Here is a 22,154-nt window from a genome sequence, read left to right on the forward strand (position 1 = left end):
TGATTAGTCAAGGAGTTTATTTGATGGAAAACTGATTCAGTTATTGCTTTGAAAAAAAGAAAACAACTAATAACCATTACATTTTATTTCATTATATGTTGACTTGGAGAATCTTAAAGGTCCCATGTCATGCTTTTCCGGTTATTACCCGTCCCCTTGTGTGTTATGAAGGTTTTTATGCATGTAAACGGTCTGCAGAGTCAAAACCCTCAAAGTACACCCTGTAGCGAGTAAAACTCTAACACAGAAAATACCTCCCCAAAACGCCTCGTTGGGGAGGTATCTCGAGCCGGTTTCTCACACTTACCTACCCCACCTTTAAGGGTTCAATACATTTATCATAAAATAAAACATAAAACATTATTTGTTGATTATATTTCGTTTTATAAATCTGAATCTTCCAACTAAATTAAAGTTATCGAGTAAATGGATAGAGTGAATCATACAGAATTTGCCTCTGAATTCTAGAGGTATATAAGTATGAAGTAGCAGGAATGAAGAGCCACTCAACAGTATGCTTTACTACAGTACTACAGTACAGTATCTGCAATCACAGCTGGTGATGTGCGTGTAGTTGTAGCTCCTGGTGGTGAGGTCAGAGCACTGCAGGGTCACTGATCTCCTCTCAGAGAGTCTCTCCACACAGCAGGAGCTCTGCTGCTCCACCTGCAGGTCATTGTGTAACACCACCCTGTGTGTGGAGAAACAAAAAGCAAAGGGATTGGGACAGGTGGAGGGAGTAAGTAAGACGGAGGGGAGAGAGAAAGAGTTGATTACACAGAGGACTGGAGGAAAAAATGAAGAAAAACCTAGGAATGTGTTGATTGGCTGTCATAAGTGTTTCTATTTGCATGCTTGGGGATTCATGGATTACATGTAACAGGATAATGAATGAGAATACTAAAAATGGTAACTGTATTTCCTTACATTTATATAAAAAAAAATACGTAATCTGATCACTGTTACTTTTTTCTTTTAAATGGGGACTTACTAGCAGAATTACAATGTTAAAAAGTATGATATATTACAAAACATAAGGTGTTGGTGCTCTTAAACTATTTACTGTAGTAAGAGCATATTGTATTTATATATATATATATTTTATATCTGCTTTATGAGCTAGAACAATGTACATTTATTAAATGGCCGCTGCACTGGCTATTCATCAGTGACACGTATATTAACTCTTACCTGGGATCAGAATCACATTGGCCCTGACACACAGGCATCTGTATGACGGCAACACAGCTGTCTACTGTTAGGTTAAGGCTGGTCATGTTCGGAGCACAGTTCTGGTTACCTGAAGGCAAAAGAAGTTAATCAAAAGTTAAAGATACATCCTCTTTATCAAGTTTTGATTGCAGGAAAGTATCACATAACTTAACTTAAAAGTGACTACACACTGCAAGAGACTTCAATTATAAATGACTTCCATCTTTTTTTTAGTTTTACTGAACTTACATGTAAAGCAGCAGTGCTGGTCGTCCCAAATCCTGTCCTCCTGGTGAATAAATCACAACAGCTCAAGGTTAAATGGCGGTGGTTCTACTTATATTGAATCACTTAATGGCTTAAATCAGCTTTATTCCAAATGTTTAATCTCTTTTCACTTGGTAAACCCATGGGCCACATTTGCTGCATTAGATGACAGAAGGCCAGGGGCAATTAAATAACAAATATTATTGTTTTTTTATCAAGTCAAATTCATAAACATTAAAAAGCAAATAATGAATTTATATGACCCGGGGGTGATTCAAGGATTTAAGGAAATTTGAGGCTTAGCCCAGACCTCTGCTGAGGTGTCTGTGGGATACTCCCCTCACACTTTTTGGGTAAACAAGCTCTTTTAGTCCATTTAGATTTTGTATGCATTTGTAAGGCATCTCGTGTACTACCTAAAAGTAAGAAGAAAACCGTTTTTATTTATTAGTCTGTGGAAATTCCAGTAATACCTAAGTTGCTACTTGGAATAAGGCTTGTAAAATGATGAGTTTAAGGCACATTACAGGCTGTGTGTAGTACCTCCTGACACTCTTCTGTAGGACAGACTTGAGTCACAGTCTGAATTCCATCCTTGCTGCAACTAAATGACGTGCAGGGATGGAAGGCATCCCTCCACCTGTCTCCCATCTACACACAAAGAGAGGAACCATGAGAAGACATCATTCATTTCAATCTAAAATACAGAATAAACACTTTTCTTTGTCATATAGAGCATGTAATAAGATAAGACGTAACAAACCTTGTATGTTTTCCCCTGATAACTGCATGTCTTCTCAACTGAACAAATAAGTAAAAGTGTGTTATTTGTTTTGAACATAAGTCAAATCTAATAAATTCCGTGCCAGTGCTTACCGCAAATCTGATGATCACCGCAGCAAGTTTTGTTCACCAGTACAGCAGTGCTGCTACAGAGGGGAGCTGGAAAAGGAAGATTGTGACACTCCTCCTTGACAGTCTGCTCGTTACATGTGCACCAACTACAGCCGGACCGCCACTCCTCACCAGGCTGTAAGACAGGTGGAGGAATACTTTTTAGATGTAGAATTCGATCTAAAGTCAGAGATACTACTTTTTTCGCACTGTTGAGACAAAGAAACTCACCATTTTAGGCTCACCAAGTGGTCCTGTACAATCTGATGGAAGAGAAAATCTATATTATCAGTCGTTATGACAACAAAAACATCTAGGTGTGACGGTCAGCCTTATTGGTCAGTGTACTCACAGCGGCAGTCGGACACACAGGTGGATGAATGATTTCCTGCTCTGGATTGGCCAATGGGACAAAAACAGCCTCCAATGTAGTTCTCAGTGGTGTCACCTTGATAACGTACTCTGTAAAACCAGAAGAGAAATATAAATAATGGAAATATCGGCAGGATTGAAACAAATAGAAGAGATATAAAAGTCACAACAAGTGTAAGGATGTTATTTGGTGAAAGGGGCCCTGCCCTATTAAAGGTGGGGTAGGTAAGAATGGAGAAACCAGCTCGAGTGCGCTAGAATTTGAAAGTACGCAGCCGGAAAAAACCTGTCCCTTCTTTCAGACTTCCTTACAGAGCCCCTCCTCCAACACACACGAACGCGCACATGGCCAATGAGGGCACGAGATAAGTTTGTGCACAGATGGAAGACTGACAGGCTGTTAGGCCATCCAGTTATTTTAGCCGGGCCGGTGAAAACGATTGGTCGTGCTTTTTACAGCGCCACGACTTCCACAGATGACATTTCTGTATGTATTTATTGTCAAAGCATTTAATGTATTCATTGCTATCAGGATGTTAAGAGCATTCCATGGAATATAACACAAAATGTTTCTGAAGTGAATTACCTACCCCACCTTTAAGTTCAATTTCAAGTTAATATTTGTATTTTGTGCCTCTACTGTGACATGTTTACTTTAATGTTTGAAAAAGTGCTTTATTTTTCTCAGGCGTTTCAGGCAGGGGGTTTGGGAGAGAAACTCACTCTGGAGGGAACCTTTGCAGACCTTTTATATGCAAAAAAACCTTTGTAACACACTACAGGAAAGGGAAACCCCAAAAAGCATAACAGGGCCCTTTTAGAGTAAACTAAACAAACCCTCCATGGCAGAATCCATCCGGCTTCTTTTGACATTCTCTGTAAACCAATCCCGCATCACAATGCACATCTGAAACATGAACAGAAGAAATTAAGTTATTAACGTTAGTGTCCCTGAATACATCATTGGCACTTTTAATCAAAACATCATTACAGTCAGGTCTACAAAACACATGTTCATGTTTGCAAATATATAAGGTCTCTAGACTGACCGGTATTGCTTTACAGTATAAGAAAAAGGTTAAAAGATACATACCACAGGTCCCATTGGTCAGGCTTCTCCAGTCAATACACCCTTTCTCATTGCATTCCTGAGCAGCTTGCTCTAGTGAAGGGCATGGACCACTCCTGCATGAATCAAAGTTGCAGTTCTTCATTTTAAGATCCAGATCCACAGACGGTGTGCAATTTGAAAAGACTCTGAGGAAACAGAACAGATTCAATATTTAATATGTAATATACCCCATGTCACGACATACACAGAAAGACAGTCAGCCCAGGATGGTATAGAATATATACAACACTGGTACAAGTGGCAATAGGTGTTTAGCGCACAAAGAAACGTGCTGATGAGTGTATACGACTGTGTGTCTTAGTGTGTTGAGCTTACGGGTGTTTTAGCAGCTCACATAGTGGGCTAGCAGGGCAGAGGGTAGGGGGTGGGATTGTGGGTACTGTAGTGGGTGAGATACAAGGTACGTCTCTGGGGGCAGAAGCACAGGCGGGCTTGAGGGGGTCGTGGTACACCCAGTCATTGGCCGTCTTACTACAGCAGCTGTCATCCTCGATCTGCCCTCCTTTACGGACACATGATCCAACACCACACACTCCTGGGGAAGATGAAGAGGTGGGAATTAACATAAACACACTGTGTATAGCTTTTAGCCACGTTAGCACATATCGATGGTTCTCATATGCACTTAACCACTCCCTTTCAATCCATTACCCACCACATTGTCCCTGGGTATTGTTGAGGAAATGCTCCATGGCCAGACTGACCACCAGGGTGTAAGACGGACTGAGGGAGACATAAGAGCGCAGGTCTGGAAGGAAGATTGACACTACATATCCGGTGGTCTCAAACCTCCACCCAGGCTCCTCATATGGTGGCTGTATGGTCACGTTGTTCAGAGTGGCCTAGTGCACATAAGATCAACATCAAACAACCTCTCTTATTCAAAAGGGAACGGCAGATTATCAGCATCCTTGTAGCTTTATCATGGTGAAATGTCGTACTATAAATAAATACAAATATATCCTACCTGTACTTGAGACATATCTTGAAGGATACTGAGTGTAGCTGTACTGTTCTGATATTTCAGGATGATGCCTCTAGCACACGAGCCCAGGAGGCCTTCCACACAGTCAAAGTTGTCCACAGCAATGGTCAGATTATAATGTATTGACTGCTCCTCAACAAGAAGGTAGGTGCATTCGTCCAGGAAATCAAAGGTTACTCCTTGGAAAGAGATGTAGTGGGGATCCCCATACAGCTCACAGCGACCTAGGGAACATAATATGGGATTTTAATATTTTTTTCTCAAAATTAGCCCCATATGGCTCTAGGGATGGCATTTTTGGCACATCAATTCACCGCTTTGGTCAAGACTAAAACATTTCAACAACTATTAAATGGACTGCAATTTTATTATAATAATCTTGGGGATATAATAACCAAAAACCTGGAAAAAATGTCCAGTCTTACCTGTACTCTGGTTCAGTACTAAGTAAAAGTTAGCATTTTAAAGACAGATGGTAACCATAGGAAACAGAAATTGCAAAATGTTAGTATGTTAAGCTTGTAGGAGTATGATAGCATCCTGACTTAAGCATTTATAATTCCTTGAATACAGCCTCACTAGGCATTTTGTTATAAAGACAGATGGACATCAGTGTGGATGAACCAAAGGAATTGGGAGCTAAATGTCTTGATGCTGATTTAGAGAAAAGAAGAGTGGCAGAGACAGACAACTTACAGTCACACTTCCATGTTTCACAGCATCCATCCCAGACTTGCGTGGCCTGGTCTCTGGGGCATTTAGGCATTGAAGACTCTAGACAAACCACTGGAGTCAACTCTATCTTCCCCTCCCTACAGCTCTTATCGAAGCAGTCCTCTGTCCACATCTCGCCGCAACCCCAGCTTAGTTTCCTCTTCAGGTCTTTACACTCACACACTGGTTCTTTGATAAACACAAAACATTAAAAGACAGTGAATTTAGAAATTGATCAAACACAGTTGGGGTAATTTAAGGATCTGACTGCTTAGTTAACTGATAAAAAGAGAGAAATATGCAACAAATACTTGACATATACCTGGAGTTGTCAAAGCTCTAGTAGTTTTAGTGGTACTATGAGATAGAGTTGTGTCATTGGTAGTATAGTCAGTTGTGGATATTGGTGTAGAAGTAGTGGAAAGCATTGTTGTTGTTGATGATGTTTCAGCAGTAGTTAGGGCAGTTGTTGTTATTGGTGTAGAAGTGGTGGAAAGCACAGTTGTTGATGATGTCTCAGCAGTAGTTAGGGCAGTTGTTGTTGTTATTGGTAGAGTAGTTTCAGGGTACACAGTTGTTTCATTGGTAGTATAGGCAGTTGTAGATGTTGGGGTAGAGGTGGAAGGCACAGTTGACACATTTCCAACAGTTGTTGTGGTTATTGGTGTCGAGGTGGTTGACCAATCTCCAGTAGTAGTTGAGACATTGGTAATGGCTGTCATTGTTGTAGAATAAATATTTGGCATTGTTGATGATGTTTCAGCAGTTGTTGTGGCAGTTGTGGTTGTTGGCTTAATCGTGGTAGGATATACAGTGGTGGACTTAGCTCCAGTAGTAGTTGAGACATCAGTAATCAGAGTAGAAGCAGTGGGGGGCGTTGTTGATGTATCAGCTGTAGTTGAGGCAGTTGTGGTTGTAGTAATGGTGGAAGGATTCATAGTTGACCAATTTCCAGGAGTAGTTGAGACATTAGCAGTAGTTGTCATTGGTGTAGAGGTGGTGGAGGGTGTTGTTGAGGATGTGACAGCTGTAGTTAAGTCAGTTGTAGTTGTTTGTGTAGTGGTAGTAGGATATACAGTTGTGTCATTGGTAGTATGTGCCGTTGCGGTTAATGGTGTAGTGGTAGGGAGCGTTGTTGATGATGTTTCATCTGTAGTTAAGACAGTTATAGTTGTTGGTGTAGCAGTGGTGGAAAGCAAGGTTGACCAATCTCCAGTGGTAGTTGAGACATTGGTAGTGGTTGTCATTGGTGAGAAGGTGCTGCGGGGTGTTGTTGTTGATGATGATTCCGTCGTAATTAAGACTGCTGTAGTTGGTGGTGTAGTAATGGTGGTGGAAAACACAGTTGTTTCAGTTGTAGTTGAAGTGGTGGTGGCAGGTGTGGTGGGTGGAGGTGCTGTTGGTAAAAGAGGTGGAATTGTGGTCTGGTGTTTTGTTTCTGTAAAGTTGAATTTACTGTAATTTAAATCTTCGAGAAAACTGATTGCTACAAATGTTTTTTTTCCTTTTAAAGGTGGGGTAGGTCATTTTGGAGAAACCAGCTCGAGTGCGCTAGAATTAGAAAATACACAGCCGAAAAAAATCTGCCACTTCCTTACAGAGCCCCTCCTCCAACACACAGGAACGTGCACATGACCAATGAGGGCACGAGCTACGTTTGTGCACAGATGGAAGGCTGACAGGCAGGTAGGCCATCCAGTTATTTTAGCCGGGCCAGCTAAAATGATTGGTCGTGCTTTTTACAGTACTACGGCTTCCACAGATGACACTTTTTTATGGACTTGTTGTCAAAGCACTTAAGATATTCATTGCTATCGGGATGTTAAGAGCATTCCATGGAATATAACAAAAAGTGTATCTCGAGCCGGTTTCTCAAACTTACCTACCCCACCTTTAATAGCAGTTAATTGACAAATTAAATAATACATTTAATGTTGAATTACTTTAATTGATACTTACGGCAATTCATTTTCCCATTTTCACAGTAGCTGATGAACACAATGTTAAAGAGTTAGAAAAATCTAGTTATCAATGCAATGAGTTATGAAAAGTGCACAATTTTTCATATTATGTTTATCTTGAACATTTACATATTTGAACATACTATATTTATATTAAGAATGTTCCAACTTACCACTCAACAGACTGTATCATCACCACTGCCCTGGGCTGAAGGATGGCGTCATTAAAGTCACAGGTGCAATTTCTCAATGTAGTGCATTCACCAGTATTTTCATCAAAGTATGGTTCCTCCTTTGAACATCTGGGGTAGCAGCCTTTTTTTGGAAAATACACATCATTTTTATTTTATAGGCGCAAAAAAACATTCAATAGATATATTAATTGTGAGGCGGGGTTTGTTTGCAATAATGCCTAAATAAGAACAAATAAGTACGATTCAGAAATCACATGATTAAGAATTGTGTTAAGCTGTTATATTTGAATACTATTATGGGTCCTGTTACCTTCCAGTTTGTGAGTGATGTAGTTGTCTTTGCCGCAGGTTAGCATCTTTCCACAGGCTTCATAGTGCCAGCTATACATGCCCTGCTCGTTGTAGTAGTCACAGTAGACCGCTAAGGTTTAAATGATCACAGGTTAAAGTTTTACACATTTCTAATATTACATTATCTAACAAACCTTTCATCATATGGATAGTTAGATAGAAAAAGTTTGATTAATTTATGTGTCAGTTCTATTGCGCGCAAAATTCAATTTTTTTGTGGGTGAAAAATGATTTTTACTTACGACACAAATCAGGTGTTCTCCAATTTATACAAACATCGTGGTCGCTGCAGGCCTCTGCGTACGCTGCCACGGCCGTGCAGAAGCCCAGGAACTTGCCTTCAAACTCACAGGAGCAGGACTCTTGCACACACGCATGGTAGAAGGAAGTTGGATCCACCTGTTGAGTTTTTAATAAAAGGGCGCCCCCTATTACTTTAAATAGTAATATATTTGTTATCTTGCAAAACATTTGAATCTATAGCAATTAAAGACATGAGCAGGTATCCAGCTATTGATCCTGGTGTCATGCTAAATATGTGAAATGCGTACTTTGAGGTGGCATTCACTGAAGGTGTCTCCTGTCAGAATCATACAGCGCCGCTGGGCCCAGGCTGCGCAGTAGGAGTTGCGTTCACACGGAAATATCTCTGTTGTCACATCCGAGCAGGGAGGGGTGGCCACTTTCCAGCTGTTGCCAAATGCCAAGGGGCTGGACACCACTAAAAAAATAGATTTGTTCTAATGTTAGACTGACAAACATCAAAAGTAAAAGTGCTTTACAAAAAAGAGGAACCAGTCTACCTGCTGAGCCACTTATCTGTAGGTCATTCATCTCATTGAAGTCAAAATTTCCACAGAGGCCACGGACTCGGTTCTGCAAATAAAATGGTTACAAATTCAAGTACACTTAAGTTTTACAGTTCACTCGAGCTAGTTATATATGAATCAATAAACATTCATTGTTAACCTTGTGTTTAGCAGTGCATAATATACATTTTTTTAGGATAATGTGACAATCACTCACCCTCCAGTGTGCTTGCAGCTCTATAGTGATGCGGGTGTGTTTGTCCCAGATGAGAGTTATCCCTCTGCTCGGCACAGAGATTATGATGTAAAGTCCGACAGTGTGTGTGGAGTAAAGTGAGTCTCCCTGCAGAGTCCAGCCTTCATGGTAGCGTCTGGTTACCTTCATGTCGCTCAGTGTCAGGGTGACTTTGTCCTTTAATGAAAACACAGGTACAATTCATGGTATTGGAAAATTCAGACTGCTGCGTCACGACCATTTATTGCTTTAAATAACATATTATTCATATTTATGTTAACTGAATTATATAAGGTTGTAATAATCTGTTGTTTAATTGATTCTTCTTGTATTGTGACATTTGAAATGATCACATTTTGTTTCAGCTTAGATATTTCGTTTCCTGTCTGCGCTTAATTTATTTCAACTATCGCTGAATATCATTCCTTCTTTATTATATTAGGTCTGTAGTTCCCCTTCTTTAGTGCCAGTTCTTAGTAGGGATGGGTACCGAGCCCCGGTATTACACGAGCCCCGGGGCTGAATTATTAAAGACCGTGGTACCGTTATGCTCAGACGTTATCGCTCTTTTTATCGGTACTGGAGACATCTAAAAAATATATGTATTATGTATTATTGCTACACAAACATTATATTGCAGTTTTTGTGTCGCCAACTCCGTTTCTAATATGCAAAAAGACTGCAAAATGCGTCCATGATTATTTTTAGTATTTTTGATCTCTCTCTCCCCCTCCTGCTTGCGAGGGGGCGGGGCAGTTTACACACACGCGGCTGCTACATGCAGCAACACACACACACGGAGGAGATGGCGGAGAGATCGCGCTCCGAGGTGTGGTTAAACTTTACCCGTCTCAAAGCTCGTTACCAAAAACGCAATAAGAGTTTAGCATGTAAGGGCGGTAACACGAGAAATTTGTCTAAACATCTTCCAAAAGTGCACCACATTCAGACGGAGGAATGCACCTGGTTCGACTGTCTTTCTAGTTGCTCTGTAGCCCCATCCACGAGTAGTTTTTCCACGTCAGGTGTTATGTATGCTAGCAGCAACACATGGAGTTATCTCAATTATACAAACATGGGTTAATGATTAGAGGTAACTGAGTTGTTTATATAGTTAAAGTTTCAGCTATTCTGTTTACAGTTCTGTCATCAGATTATTTAATACGATTTGTTAAACCATTGTTGTTTCTTTTGATGTGAAATATTATGTATTTAATTTAAATAAAAAGCAATATTAGTTTTGTTCACAATTTGTTTAGTTCGTTTACCTTTTTTTCTCTTCTCCAAAAGAACCGATAAAAGACCGGACCGATAAGCGGTATCGATAAAAGTAGTAGTACCGTTAAAAGCTTAACGATACCCATCCCTAGTTCTTAGTGTTTACTTTTTGTTTAGTTCTTTATAAAGATGGATAATAAAGAGGTGAAAAATAACTTAAAAGTCTTAGTAAAGAAAAATGACGGAAAAAGCCATCCACCTGCAGGTCGAGGACGATGGAGCGAGAGCAGGTGAGCGCCTCATCACAGCAGGGGACGCTCTCCACTCTGACAGAGAATGTGCTGTTTTCATCTCCACAGCCATCCTGAATCAAATGCAGAAGAAAAACATATTGTGATTGAAGAATAAGGCAAACTGTGTTCTACATATTGTTTAAATGTCTTATAGTATTTGGATGAGATGATGCATTAGAGGCCGACAAAGCTAAGATACATGAAAATACTATTCCATCTTCAGTGTTTGTTCTCACCTCTACTAGTGTGTACTGACATTGTCCGTCAAAGCGGTACCAGTTGGAGTCAAATGTCTGGTAGTGTCCGTTGCCGTAAACCTGACATTTCCCAGAGCAAGGCTCGTCTCTGCAGAGCCACTGACCCTGACCGCAGACACTGAAACACAAAGGGATGACAACCTTGTATTCATCCTCTGCATCATGGCTTGATTAGCTTTTGAAGGAACAACAATTTTTTAATAAATAAAACAAGTAGAAAAGCAGCTAGTGTTACCATGTTTTACAGTTGGTGCTGACGTGCTGTCCTGCACTGAATACTTTGCCGCTGTACACACAGGTGCAGTTATCAAGAGAAACACAGTGTCCACGGTGATCCTCATACTGGTCATGTGGGCAGTAACAGCCGCTCACACAGGTCATATTGGTACCCTAGTCATAACATACAAAATATGTTTGGCTCAAAGTTTGCCCCATCAAAAGAAAAGAAGGGTAAATGTATGGGCTGCAAGTCACTGACATTGATTTTTGTAAATGCTCATCACAAAACAATACATCCAACAGTTTTTATAGGTTATCAGTCAGAAAAAATATATATACAAATAAGCAAGCCTTGTGCATAAAGATATAATCTGTTGACCTACCATTGGTTTGCTGAGACTCTCACAGGTTTTCTGAGCCGTGTTGACAGGGTACTCGCTGCAATGCACACAAACCTTTCCATTTCTGCACCCTGTGTTTCAAGCAGATTCACACACTGTCAAGTTACACTTTTTACTAATGAATGAAAATGAAACGGGCACATGTAACAAAGGTAGGAGTTCAATGTGATTATATAAAAAAATGAGATATATATTTACCACAATCCTGGGAACAGTTCAGCTCTCCATTTACACAGAGGCTGGAATAAACACATGATAATAACTTTGATTAAGCATGTTTACACCATATATGTAGACTACTGAGCACACTGTAACAGCTCTGATAAAGCCTAAAACAATTGTGAAAATGTTATGATTAATGTCATTTATGTTTTAAATGCCCACCAATTTCGTCCGTCGATAATAGCAGCCCCTGGTGGGGTCGTCCCGCCGTTGTAGTGACAGTCGCACTCAGCCTTTCGGGTGCAGACGTCTCCTTGGTTCAGGTGAGTTCCCTCCGGACAGCCGCAGCCCTCCACCGGAGCGTCGTCCAGCCCGCAGCGGGGGTCCGGGCCCGACAGGGAGCGACATGTGTGTCTGCAGGCTTGCGTGTCGTATGAGAATTCCTGGTTCTTTAGACAGTTCAAAGCTGCGACACAACAGTGAGATTAACATTACATACACCACTGGTTTAATACTATTAATATGAATATGTGACATTTTCCTTTACATAGTAAAGTCTTTATATTCACAGTTGGATTAAATTAGATAAAATATACTTTTTTGATCCTAAATTAGGAATGGGTTTTGTCAAAGCAGCATGTAAACAAAGGATTGCAAAAAATATTAAAATAAATGAAAAATTAACAGTAAATATATAAATATCAACAGTAGAAAAATATGTATCTTTGGAGTATGTAAAGAATGCACAGTTTGAAACATCCAGATTAAGTTAGAGTAATCTAAAATATAAACATAGTGTGAAAAGTTGTTGCAAGTGTATTTACATTTATTTTATTAACATCTGTTGTGTAGACGATGTTGAAATCATACTTAAATTGTCATCAGTAAATTGAAATTGAAAAAATGTGACCATTGGCTCTTCTCAGTGGACTGTGTAAAATAAAGTGTGAGAATGCAGATGGAATAAATTGTATTTTTATCAAAGCTGAACTCACTGCAGTTGGTAGCTTTCCTCCAGTCACCAATCACAACACCCAGACTGGCACAGGCTTTGGCATAACTACCCAGAGAGCCACACAGGCACTGAGGCAAGCTGCTGCCACAGTTACATGTTCGTTTGATGCAAGCCTGGACATAAGAATCAGTGTAAGAACAACAGGCGACAACCATTAAATGTTGATAATAAGGATTTAGTTTGTGCACAAGGCCCTTTACCGTGTGGTAGTGATTAGTAGGGATATGACCATGGCACTTAGCAAATATCCCAGTGGGGACGTTCAACACTGAGCACTTCTCATCAGCGAAAATCTCTGTAAAAATATAAAAAAAGCACATTTGATTCTTCTACTATCAAAATGTAACAACTTGATGTCTATTTTCTTTTGAAAATAGCTAATGCAGAATTCAGGTAAACAAATAAACCATGTGTGTGGATTTCTATACGTTTCCGACATTTTAAAAGCACACGTATCTCATTTTTAATTGGTACCATTGTCAGTGTTGATGCAGGGGGGTATGTTCACTGCACAAGTCCCCACGCTCCAGGACTGAGCGAACGGCTGAGCAGAGTTCTCGATGATCCCGCTGCTGCTGGTGAAGTCATCTGTGGTGTCGTTGTTGTTGTTGCCACAGAGACCTGGAAGACAGGCGGTATGGGATAACAAAACAGAGGGTAAAGGATGTCTATTTTGTATTTGGTTTTGGGAGATTGTGATATATTTTGGCTTGTTTTTAAACTGAGATCCTAACCTGAGATTACGCCAGTGTGGTCTTTGGGCGGGGTGATGTACAGCTGGATTTCAGGAGACATCTGGACTTGGATCTTCATACCAAAGGATGTGTCGACCTGGACGTACATGGAGGACTGCCAGAAAACCAGAGCATGATCTGACAGGTGACAGAGGGGGGTAAGTTATCAGTGGTTTGGTAACAAGGCCATTATGGATTAATAACAAGGTTACCAGGCATATTACGGGAACCCTAAATAGATCAAATGGACAACTGTTCTTCCAATTTATTTTACCAGATTGATGAAGTTCAGTGATCGTCTCCCCTCCAATTTGAACCCTGTTTTCAGAGAATGTATACGTTTCCTGCAAACCCAAGAAAGAGTGTTTATATTTAATGACTGTTCATTCATCAGTGTTCTTTGATTGTTTGATTGTGGAATTTTAAATTCAACTTTAAAGAGTGCTAGTACCTGAAAAAGCTGAAGAATAACAGTTTTTAGTGAGGGTGCCTTCTTGGAAAACTCTATTGTTATTGTCCAGTAGAGACCCTTGAAAATAAAAACAAAGTTAGTACCATAAAAAGACAACATGGGTTAATGTTACATGTCGTGGGAAGTGGGAAATATTTACCTGTGAAGCCACATATGTACATTTACCAGGCAGGACGTATTTTTTGGCATCAAATGATGTCACAAACTGCCCTTCGATTACACATATGGGGGGGCAGAGGTTTTCAGAGCATTGCCATTTCCCATCGACACACGTACTGTGGAAAAACACGAGAAAAAAACTCACAGTAAAAACTTCAGACCGATGATATCACTACACTACACTATCCAAATAACCTCATTTTGATACTTAATGGATATACATTTATTGATTTAGCTTTATTGCATAAAACACAAACTTAAAAAATAACTTGCAAGTGGTGCTTTAGTCAAGCTTATGGCACAATACACCCTTAAAAGCGTAATAAATATTTATGACAGAATTATTATCATATTACTTTATGACAGAATTATTTGATGATTTTATTAAAATGAGAGGTAAAGGAAAATTCAGGACAGGATACATACAGAATCACAGTAGTTGTAAAAGGGGGTGTAGGCATATCCAAAAATATTTGTCATATTTATTTCTCCATATATTGCATACTAAATACTGCTGATCAATAAAGACTTTGTGAAAAAAAGTAAAACTTTACGACAGATAATGTGCGACTCATGGATCATTTGTATGTTTTAAAACAGTTTTCCACCCACTCACCATGACTGACACTTAGTGCTATGTATGTCTCCGGGTGAGTAGCTTTTACCAGCAAACACACACTGGCAGCTGGACACACTCACACACTGGTAGCTATCTTCGTGATCATTGAGCACCGTACCTACAACACAAATGAGTATAACTTTTAGGCTTTTAAAGGCTAATGTAAGTAAAGAGCTACATCCTAAAGTCAGACAGTGCTCACCCTGAGGGCAGACACAGGAGCTGGTGAGTTCCTGGTTGGAGGAGGTTGGGTTCCGATTGGAGCAGCTGGGAACAAAGGCTGCACCCAGTTCTACGTAAACCAGATTCCCGGGACACCTGGGCTCATCTGCATAAGCACACAGAAACAGGCAATATCATCAAGTGTCCAAATTTAAAGAACTTCAAAATCTAGTTTTGAAGAGCACCTACCACAGTGAGTAACCGTTCTCCAAATGTTCCAGGCATGGCTGTTGTCTCCACACTGTTGGACTACTTCTTTGAAGAAAGCACAGCCGATGTATTTGCTCGTTTCGCAGCCGTAAATGTTCTCCTCACAGAGTTTAATATAATGAGGCGTCTGAGCTAGCAGACATTCCAGGGTGTAGGAAAAGAACTCCCTGCATGCCTACAAGTATTATGAGAGAAATCACTTTCAATGTGGAACAATTATATATTATGGTATTGTCAGACACTGCGGCAGACCTAAATGCAGGGGTGGCCATTTGATTTCAGAGGGCCGGATCAAAGTTAAAAATAATAGGTGGTATGGGCTCAACAGTTATTGCTGAATAATTATTAGCATATAAGTAACATATGTGCTTTTTCAGTGAATTTCACTGATCTTGAAACAACATTATTATTATTTATTTATGGTCGACAATAATAATGCTGACTTCTCCAGGCAGGGCCATAATCCTGTATGGGCGGGCCTCCCCAGGACGGGGTCTGGTATTATATGACCTTGCAACAGTTCACTTACTTGATTGACAGCGGAGAAAGGATCTCGGGTTTGACACGTGTCATCAGCGAGCTCGCTCTCTGTGATCAACTGCTGCTTGTTTCCTGGTTTCATGGAAATTGTAAATTCTTAGAGCAAAGCATAAAAACATCAAAGTTTGGCAATAGCTAAATGTGTGCATTAGTTTAATCAGCTAGATTATAATGATTAGAATACTAACATTTATTTTTCACCTGTGGTCTAACTCGTTTTTTTTGTCTTTATTGAAACGTTTGATATACAGCTTAATGTACTTATTCGTTATACAACTAGTTTATATCCTAACAACATCATAAATACCGCTACTAATAAAAGCACTGCTGCTAAAAAACGTATATTAAATCTGTCTTTTAACCAACATACCTTGGGTGGTGTGCTTTCCACACAGTCCAGTCATGTCGGTGCTTAGCTCCTGCTCCAACTCCACCTTAACAACAAGTTTTTTATAAAGGTTCAGTGGTTGAGGTTATTGTTCTGCAGTCCTTAAATACATGTGAATAATCCACAACAAGGATTATGGGTTCATGCTGAATGTTATTAACTCACCCACAGAGTGTCTACTCCTCCGGGAACATTGTGCCAGGTGACGGACAGAGGAAGCAGCGAGCTCTTCAGTTTGGTGTAGATGCCATACTGAAAGATATGCTGGTAGGTGTGGTCGTACGGAAGGGAAACACTGTCAACAAATGAATGTACAGAGATATCAGCACAGATACAGGAAACAGGTTCCACACAATTAAGACTAGACTTAAACAGCTTCAGTGCCCCTGACTGACGAGAAAGTTATGTATTCCTATTTCCTCATTGATTTATATATAAAAGTAGTTAGGTATTCAATTTGCTCAATTTGTTTAATAGACAAACTATTAACAATCGAGAGTCCCAAAGTCAAAGCTAATAATTGACTAACATTAATAACAATAGGAATGCATAAAAGTGTCACCTCACAGTAAAGGTTGATTATGAAAGCCATTTAAGTGAATGATTTCTTCCTTGGCAAAACAGTCTGAAGTTTCTTTGCGTAATAAAACAGGATCAGGCTGGGTTTTGGTTTGGCACGAACCTTTTCCCCTCCACCAGGATGCTTCCATTCTGCACAACCGTCCTGACTTTGTTGATGATGATCTCGACTCGGGCCAGCAGCCCGTCGTCCTCTCGCCGTGTGGTGATGTCACACTCCACCCGGTGGTGGGTGAAGTGGGTGAGGAGGAACATGCAGTTGGACCGAACGTAGAAACTTGAACCGTTGAAAGGCTGGACGACGCCGCTGCCAAAAGTCCTGCAAGTGTCTGTGAGCAAGTTACTGATTAACGACGGCTTAACGGAGCTCAATAATAAAGCAATAAGTCCATTCAGTTTTTCTTGTATGTTTCTGGAGGGTTTAAAATATCACTGTCCAAATGTATTGTGTTTCTCCTGCTAAAGGTTTTTGGACTTCTAACATGACAGACAATGTGAATGCTCCTTTTCTTGTAATATTGTATAACAAAATATGATTTTAAGTAACAATTCTAAATAGACAAGCCACCTAATTCACTATCACTACAAGTCATTAAAAACCAAATCAAATAAGGTTTTGTTTTCTACATACACAATCTTACAGAGTAAAACATGCAGTGAAATTGTCCTGTGTCTAGCTTCAGAAAGCAACTGACAAAAAAGTGAATAAAAAAAATTGTAAAATAAAGCTAATAAAATCGTTTATTAATTAAATTTGTTTTATGTATAATTAACTGATTGGGATCCAATAATAATAATAATACATTTATACTCACATTTCTGACTTTCAGTTGTTGTGACCGATTCCCCGGTGCCTAACACTAGGAGAGAAATACGGTTTCAAGGTGGAAGTCAAAATATATATTTAAAAAAAATTAAATATTTAATTTCAACACAAATGAATGGATACAGCAGGTTAGTGTTACAATATGCTAATTCAAAATAGAGATGTGGTACGATTAAATACTTTTTATACAAAGGTCCTTTATTGAGAGCACTGTACCAGGTAGTTAGAAAGTACTTTAACTTTGTGTGGTTTAAACTACAATAGTGAACTTTTTCAAATATTTTCATAATCTTTGTGTCTAAATTAATCATTTATAAAGTAACTCGTCACTAAAGCTTTCAAAGAATTTAGCTGAGTAAAAGGTAATTGCTTTTTAATTGCATTATAGTAGAAATATAAAGAAGGGGGAAATTAAAATACTATAATAGTAGATTACAAGTACCTCTAATTTGTAATCAAGTACCTCTTTTAATTCACCACTCAATGTGGCACTGATGACTGATTTACTTTTCCTACTCCAGTTGGTAAAATGTGACAAAATAGATATTGTTAACAACCATAAAAAACAACAAATATCTAAAATAATAAAACATCCTTATCATGTAGCTATTTATGCTTTTTCTTTTGAAGAAATGTGGTGATATTGTATATTTTTGATTTAGTAATAGTCTTGTTCCTTGACACTTTTTTTGCTTGGAAAATTTGAAGTATATTCAAATGATCAAATGAGTAATTGGTACCTGAGAATAGAGAAACGCAGAATGCCAGTATCCATCGCGGCGAGGCCATGCTGCCTGTGGCTCTGTGGCTGCAGGAAAGCAGGTGAGACCAGGGGCAACTGCAGCCACAGCCCAACACATGGCTTTATATGCAGTGTCTAACCCTCTGAACCACCCCTCACACCACACGAAGGCAAACCAGGAAACTAAAAATAAAAAAAATATTAGGATTAACGATTAAGAGAAACTTGGAAATGATCACACATATTCACGGATATCCTGCAAATCATAAAGCATTAACAGTTACATGAATCTATTTCATGGTTTCCCAATAATCTCTTTCGAATCAAATCATAGTTTATTTATATATAGCCCAATATCACAAAACACGTTTGGGCTTTAAAGATCAAAAAGCATAGATGACATTGTTAAAAGATAAATAAAATTACAAAAAATGTTAAAAAGACAAGATAGAACGTGAAATACGAATAAACTAGGTAACATAAAACAGAAAGAGAGTAAAAATACATAAAAAACCATAGAAAACAGAAACAAACACCATTAAATGTAGGACAGCAGGGTGATCTTAAACCACCTCTAAATATAGGCTTTATTCAAAAGTATGGTCTTCAAAACTTGAAGGGAGGTCCAATGTGTCCCAACATTTTTCCACACTGTCTTCCTCACTAATTAATTAATTGGTTCCAGAGAAAGGCAGCTTGGTAGCTGAACGCTCTGCTCTGACTCTGGGAACCACCAACAGACCTTCAATGTATGAACTAATGGGAAATTATGTGTGAAAAATAAATCTTGACTACAAAAAAGGCCACGATAGATGCACAAACACAGAGGGGAAGACTTAGAAAGTTTGAAACTTGAGACACTTTTCCTTTAAACTCAAATGTTTCCTGATGGAGAGGTAGATGTTTGCTTTTGGCAAACAATGTAAAACCAGACAATGCCTTGAAGGTTAACAGAGGACCATTGGTGACAATATGACAGATGAGGAAGGGCTAAATGAGAGCCAGAGTGCGTGAACCAGGATGTGGTTGGTTATTTTTCTATGTCAGAGGTGAGGGAAAGCACCAGATTATGTTTAAAATTAGTGTTCTGCAACTATTCAGATTTCTTTCCATGGTTAAGCTGAACAATTAACGTAGCCTGCTGATGTGTTAAATCTTTTTACTGCCTCACTGATTTGAGTAAGGAGGCTTTTAATCACTCTTTACCCACCACCTGTGAATTAAGGTATTATGTTCCAATTGATAATATTAGGGTGTTTAGATATGGCTAATGTGTCAGCAACTTTCTTACTTAACATATCTTACAAAAGCATCTTATACCCTTGTTCCCTCCTCGGGCATTTTTGTACATTTTTCCTGACTTTTGTTTTTGATTTGGTGATCATTTCAGCTGTGCTTTTGGCATGGATTTTTGCAAGAAGTCTTCTTTTGAGTCAAGTTTTTGAAATCCATTGTCGTTTACTCTTACATGTTTTGTATTCTCTCGTGATGCATTTTTCACCCTCTGGACCCCTTCGTGGCAAAAATGTACACGCCCATAATAACTGCTATTCATACATCAATATATATATATATTTTTTTTCCATGAATCACTTGAACAACTTCTAACGTGCTCAAAACTACCAAACATTCAATAATATTCAGGATGTTAACCCTTTAAAGGCCTGTTTCATTATTTGAATTATTTAATTTCTCTTTAAAAAAAAACACAAAAAATGAATTGTTTTCAATATAATAATTAGTAGAGGGATGGAACTTTGGTGGTTATTAGAGTCTTGGATGTGTCAAAGATTAGCAACAAAATTGATTTGACTGCATTATTATTTTTTACGTAGTGTCAGATACTACCTCTGGACACCTTTGTGGCAAAAATGTACACGCCCCAAACAAATGCTATTAAATCATCATACATCAATATATTTTTCTACTTTTTTTTTTGGAGGACCAAGATGGCGCCAGTGTGTGTGGCCTGCCGTCCGTATCTGCGAGCGTTGTGTGTTTGTGCTGTTTTTGTCACTTTTTGCCCTAAATGTCAACTCTCTATATACGATTGCCAAACACTTCTGGATCTTCGTTTTTCGGAATTAAATCCTGTGAATTCGAATCGTGGACATATTAAATGCTCCTCCCGTTCTTATTGGGAGTACCAGCTTACCTGTGCCGCACCCCAGCTCCAACTCCCCGCCATAAACGCCACCGCGGAAAACGCAGTGGTCGACTGGTGAGGATGAAGGAATTTTCAGCTTGTCCTATCTTAAGGACTGAATACCTCGCCGTGCCTCGCCTGTGTCTTCATCGTCGCTATCTGGACCCTGTCGATGCCTGGTTGGTACCTGTCATCGGCCCGGACTAAGCTTTCCAGCCCGGCCGCGGGCCCTGCTCCCCTCGTCCCCGTAGGCGCGGGGTGAATCTGAATAACCTGCTGTCTATTTGTCGGGCTCCCTGGACCTCAGACGCCGCGGACCCACTGGCTCCTGCCAGGTTTGGCCTCATAAACGCCAGATCATTGACAAACAAGACTTTTGTCATTAAGGAGTTCTTCACTTCAAAAGGACTGGATTTCCTCTTCGTCACTGAGACATGTCTCGGTACTGGTGAGTCCAGCGCCTTTACCAAACTTTTACCTCCAGATTGCTGCTATTTTAACTCTCCACGGACTTCGGGCCGAGGCGGAGGAGTAGCTACAGTTTTCAGGAGTGATTTTAAATGTCAGCAACTATCGCTGTCATTCTCTCCTTGCAGCTTTGAACTGAGCGTGTTCGAGCTTGGCCGCTCTCACACAGTGCTATGTGCAATGGTCTATAGACCTCCTAAATACAATAAGGACTTCCTAAAAGATTTCTCTGACTTTCTGGCTGAAATTATGCCGCAATATGACCGTGTCCTTATTGTTGGGGATTTTAATATTCATGTGTGTTGTCCTGAGAAACCTATGGCAAAGGATTTTTTAAACCTCGTTGATTCTTTTAGTCTTGCTCAGTATGTGTCTGGCCCCATGCAAGAACACGGACACACACTTGATATTGTTTTATCAAATGGTTTGCCTGTTCTTAACTTGGAGATATGTGACGCTGTTTTCTCAGATCATATGCCTGTTTTATTTGATGTTACACTTGCCTGTACTACTTTCAAACCGCGCGCTGCTGCCCGGCTATCTCGTATAATTAACACTTCCACTGCTGGTCAGTTTTCGGCCGTGTTTAATCATGAAAACTGTGTTATCCATGAGCCTATGTCTAACACTACGGAGGAGCTTAGCTTATGGTTTCACTCCACATGTAAAGCTGCTATGGACACTGTGGCTCCATTAAAAACAAGGCAACCCAAAACTAAATCCGAGCCTTGGCTAAATGCCACGACTCGGCTGCCCGACGTGAATGCCGTAGAGCTGAAAGAAGATGGAATAAGGACAAACTACAAGTCTCTTTTCAAATGCTGAGGCAGTGTTGGCGTCTCTATCAGAAAACTGTAAAAGAGGCAAAAAGAAAACATTTCTCTGACATCATTCTTTTAAACTGTCACAAACCTCGTGTACTATTTCAGACAATAGATTCAGCTCTTAATGCCCCTCAGACTACCTGTGTGGAGACCTCCCCTGCCGTCTGTGAACATTTTCTTCAATTTTTTATTAATAAAGTCACTTCAACTAGGACTCAAATCATTGCTCCATCAAACGACACCTCTGTCTCTGCCCCCTGCGTTGCTGTTTTTGACCGTTTTGAGCCGACTCTTTTATCTCTGTGTAGGAGATTGTCTCCAAAATAAAACCCTCTGGTTCTCCAATCGACCCTGTCCCTCCTCGATTTTTTAAAGAGGTATTCCCCACTATAGGACCTTTTGTTCTTGTTGTTTGTACAGGGGTTGTTACGGAAAATTGGAAAAATGCCGTTGTACAACCACTTATTAAGAAACCTAGTCTGGATCCCACAGTTCTTGCAAACTTTAGGCCCATTTCCAAATTGCCTTTTATGT

General features: G+C 39.7%; 2 protein-coding genes across 2 annotated transcripts in view; both read right to left on the reverse strand.

The window, feature by feature from the left end:
• Positions 1-6,949, reverse strand: LOC307022887 (intestinal mucin-like protein). Its single transcript, XM_079655791.1, has 15 exons — positions 5,899-6,949; positions 5,559-5,765; positions 4,845-5,086; positions 4,533-4,719; positions 4,193-4,412; positions 3,839-4,002; positions 3,583-3,652; positions 2,726-2,835; positions 2,605-2,636; positions 2,356-2,509; positions 2,243-2,280; positions 2,023-2,130; positions 1,462-1,501; positions 1,192-1,300; positions 1-691 (listed from the first exon to the last, which is right to left on the reverse strand). Exons 1-15 carry the CDS (start codon positions 6,821-6,823, stop codon positions 523-525), a joined length of 2,775 nt encoding a protein of 924 aa, XP_079511917.1. The 5' UTR covers positions 6,824-6,949; the 3' UTR covers positions 1-522.
• The window catches only part of LOC307022793 (mucin-19), a gene marked incomplete at its 3' end in the record, with an annotated part of 22,130 nt that continues 6,902 nt past the window's right edge, over positions 6,927-22,154 (reverse strand). The window contains exons 2-30 of the mRNA XM_079655685.1: positions 18,181-18,365; positions 17,430-17,474; positions 16,718-16,943; positions 16,201-16,330; positions 16,018-16,081; positions 15,637-15,719; positions 15,087-15,282; positions 14,878-15,003; positions 14,673-14,793; positions 14,037-14,172; positions 13,877-13,954; positions 13,700-13,769; positions 13,426-13,563; positions 13,166-13,312; positions 12,892-12,986; positions 12,672-12,804; positions 11,899-12,142; positions 11,713-11,753; positions 11,497-11,585; positions 11,130-11,284; positions 10,874-11,012; positions 10,604-10,708; positions 9,109-9,303; positions 8,886-8,958; positions 8,634-8,803; positions 8,325-8,481; positions 8,042-8,152; positions 7,711-7,852; positions 6,927-6,972 (exon numbers count right to left, since the gene is read on the reverse strand). Coding sequence (XP_079511811.1) covers positions 6,927-6,972; positions 7,711-7,852; positions 8,042-8,152; positions 8,325-8,481; positions 8,634-8,803; positions 8,886-8,958; positions 9,109-9,303; positions 10,604-10,708; positions 10,874-11,012; positions 11,130-11,284; positions 11,497-11,585; positions 11,713-11,753; positions 11,899-12,142; positions 12,672-12,804; positions 12,892-12,986; positions 13,166-13,312; positions 13,426-13,563; positions 13,700-13,769; positions 13,877-13,954; positions 14,037-14,172; positions 14,673-14,793; positions 14,878-15,003; positions 15,087-15,282; positions 15,637-15,719; positions 16,018-16,081; positions 16,201-16,330; positions 16,718-16,943; positions 17,430-17,474; positions 18,181-18,229 — 3,504 coding nt within the window. The 5' untranslated portion in view covers positions 18,230-18,365. The remainder of the gene's footprint in view (positions 6,973-7,710; positions 7,853-8,041; positions 8,153-8,324; positions 8,482-8,633; positions 8,804-8,885; positions 8,959-9,108; positions 9,304-10,603; positions 10,709-10,873; positions 11,013-11,129; positions 11,285-11,496; positions 11,586-11,712; positions 11,754-11,898; positions 12,143-12,671; positions 12,805-12,891; positions 12,987-13,165; positions 13,313-13,425; positions 13,564-13,699; positions 13,770-13,876; positions 13,955-14,036; positions 14,173-14,672; positions 14,794-14,877; positions 15,004-15,086; positions 15,283-15,636; positions 15,720-16,017; positions 16,082-16,200; positions 16,331-16,717; positions 16,944-17,429; positions 17,475-18,180; positions 18,366-22,154) is intronic.

Source organism: Notothenia rossii (genome assembly GCF_949606895.1).
Source record: "Notothenia rossii genome assembly, chromosome: 10".
NCBI lineage: Eukaryota > Metazoa > Chordata > Actinopteri > Perciformes > Nototheniidae > Notothenia > Notothenia rossii.

Bases quoted from the DNA above. Each gene is read 5' to 3' on its own strand.
- LOC307022887 (XM_079655791.1), bottom strand. From the start codon at position 6,823: ATGACAACCACTACCAATGTCTCAACTACCACTGGAGATTGGTCAACC. The intron at 2,131-2,242 runs GTTTGTTACGTC...CTTTGTGTGTAG, and splicing joins ATCAGGGGAAAACATACAAG to ATGGGAGACAGGTGGAGGGA. The intron at 1,502-2,022 runs GTACTACACACA...TTTATTCACCAG, and splicing joins CTACAGAAGAGTGTCAGGAG to GAGGACAGGATTTGGGACGA.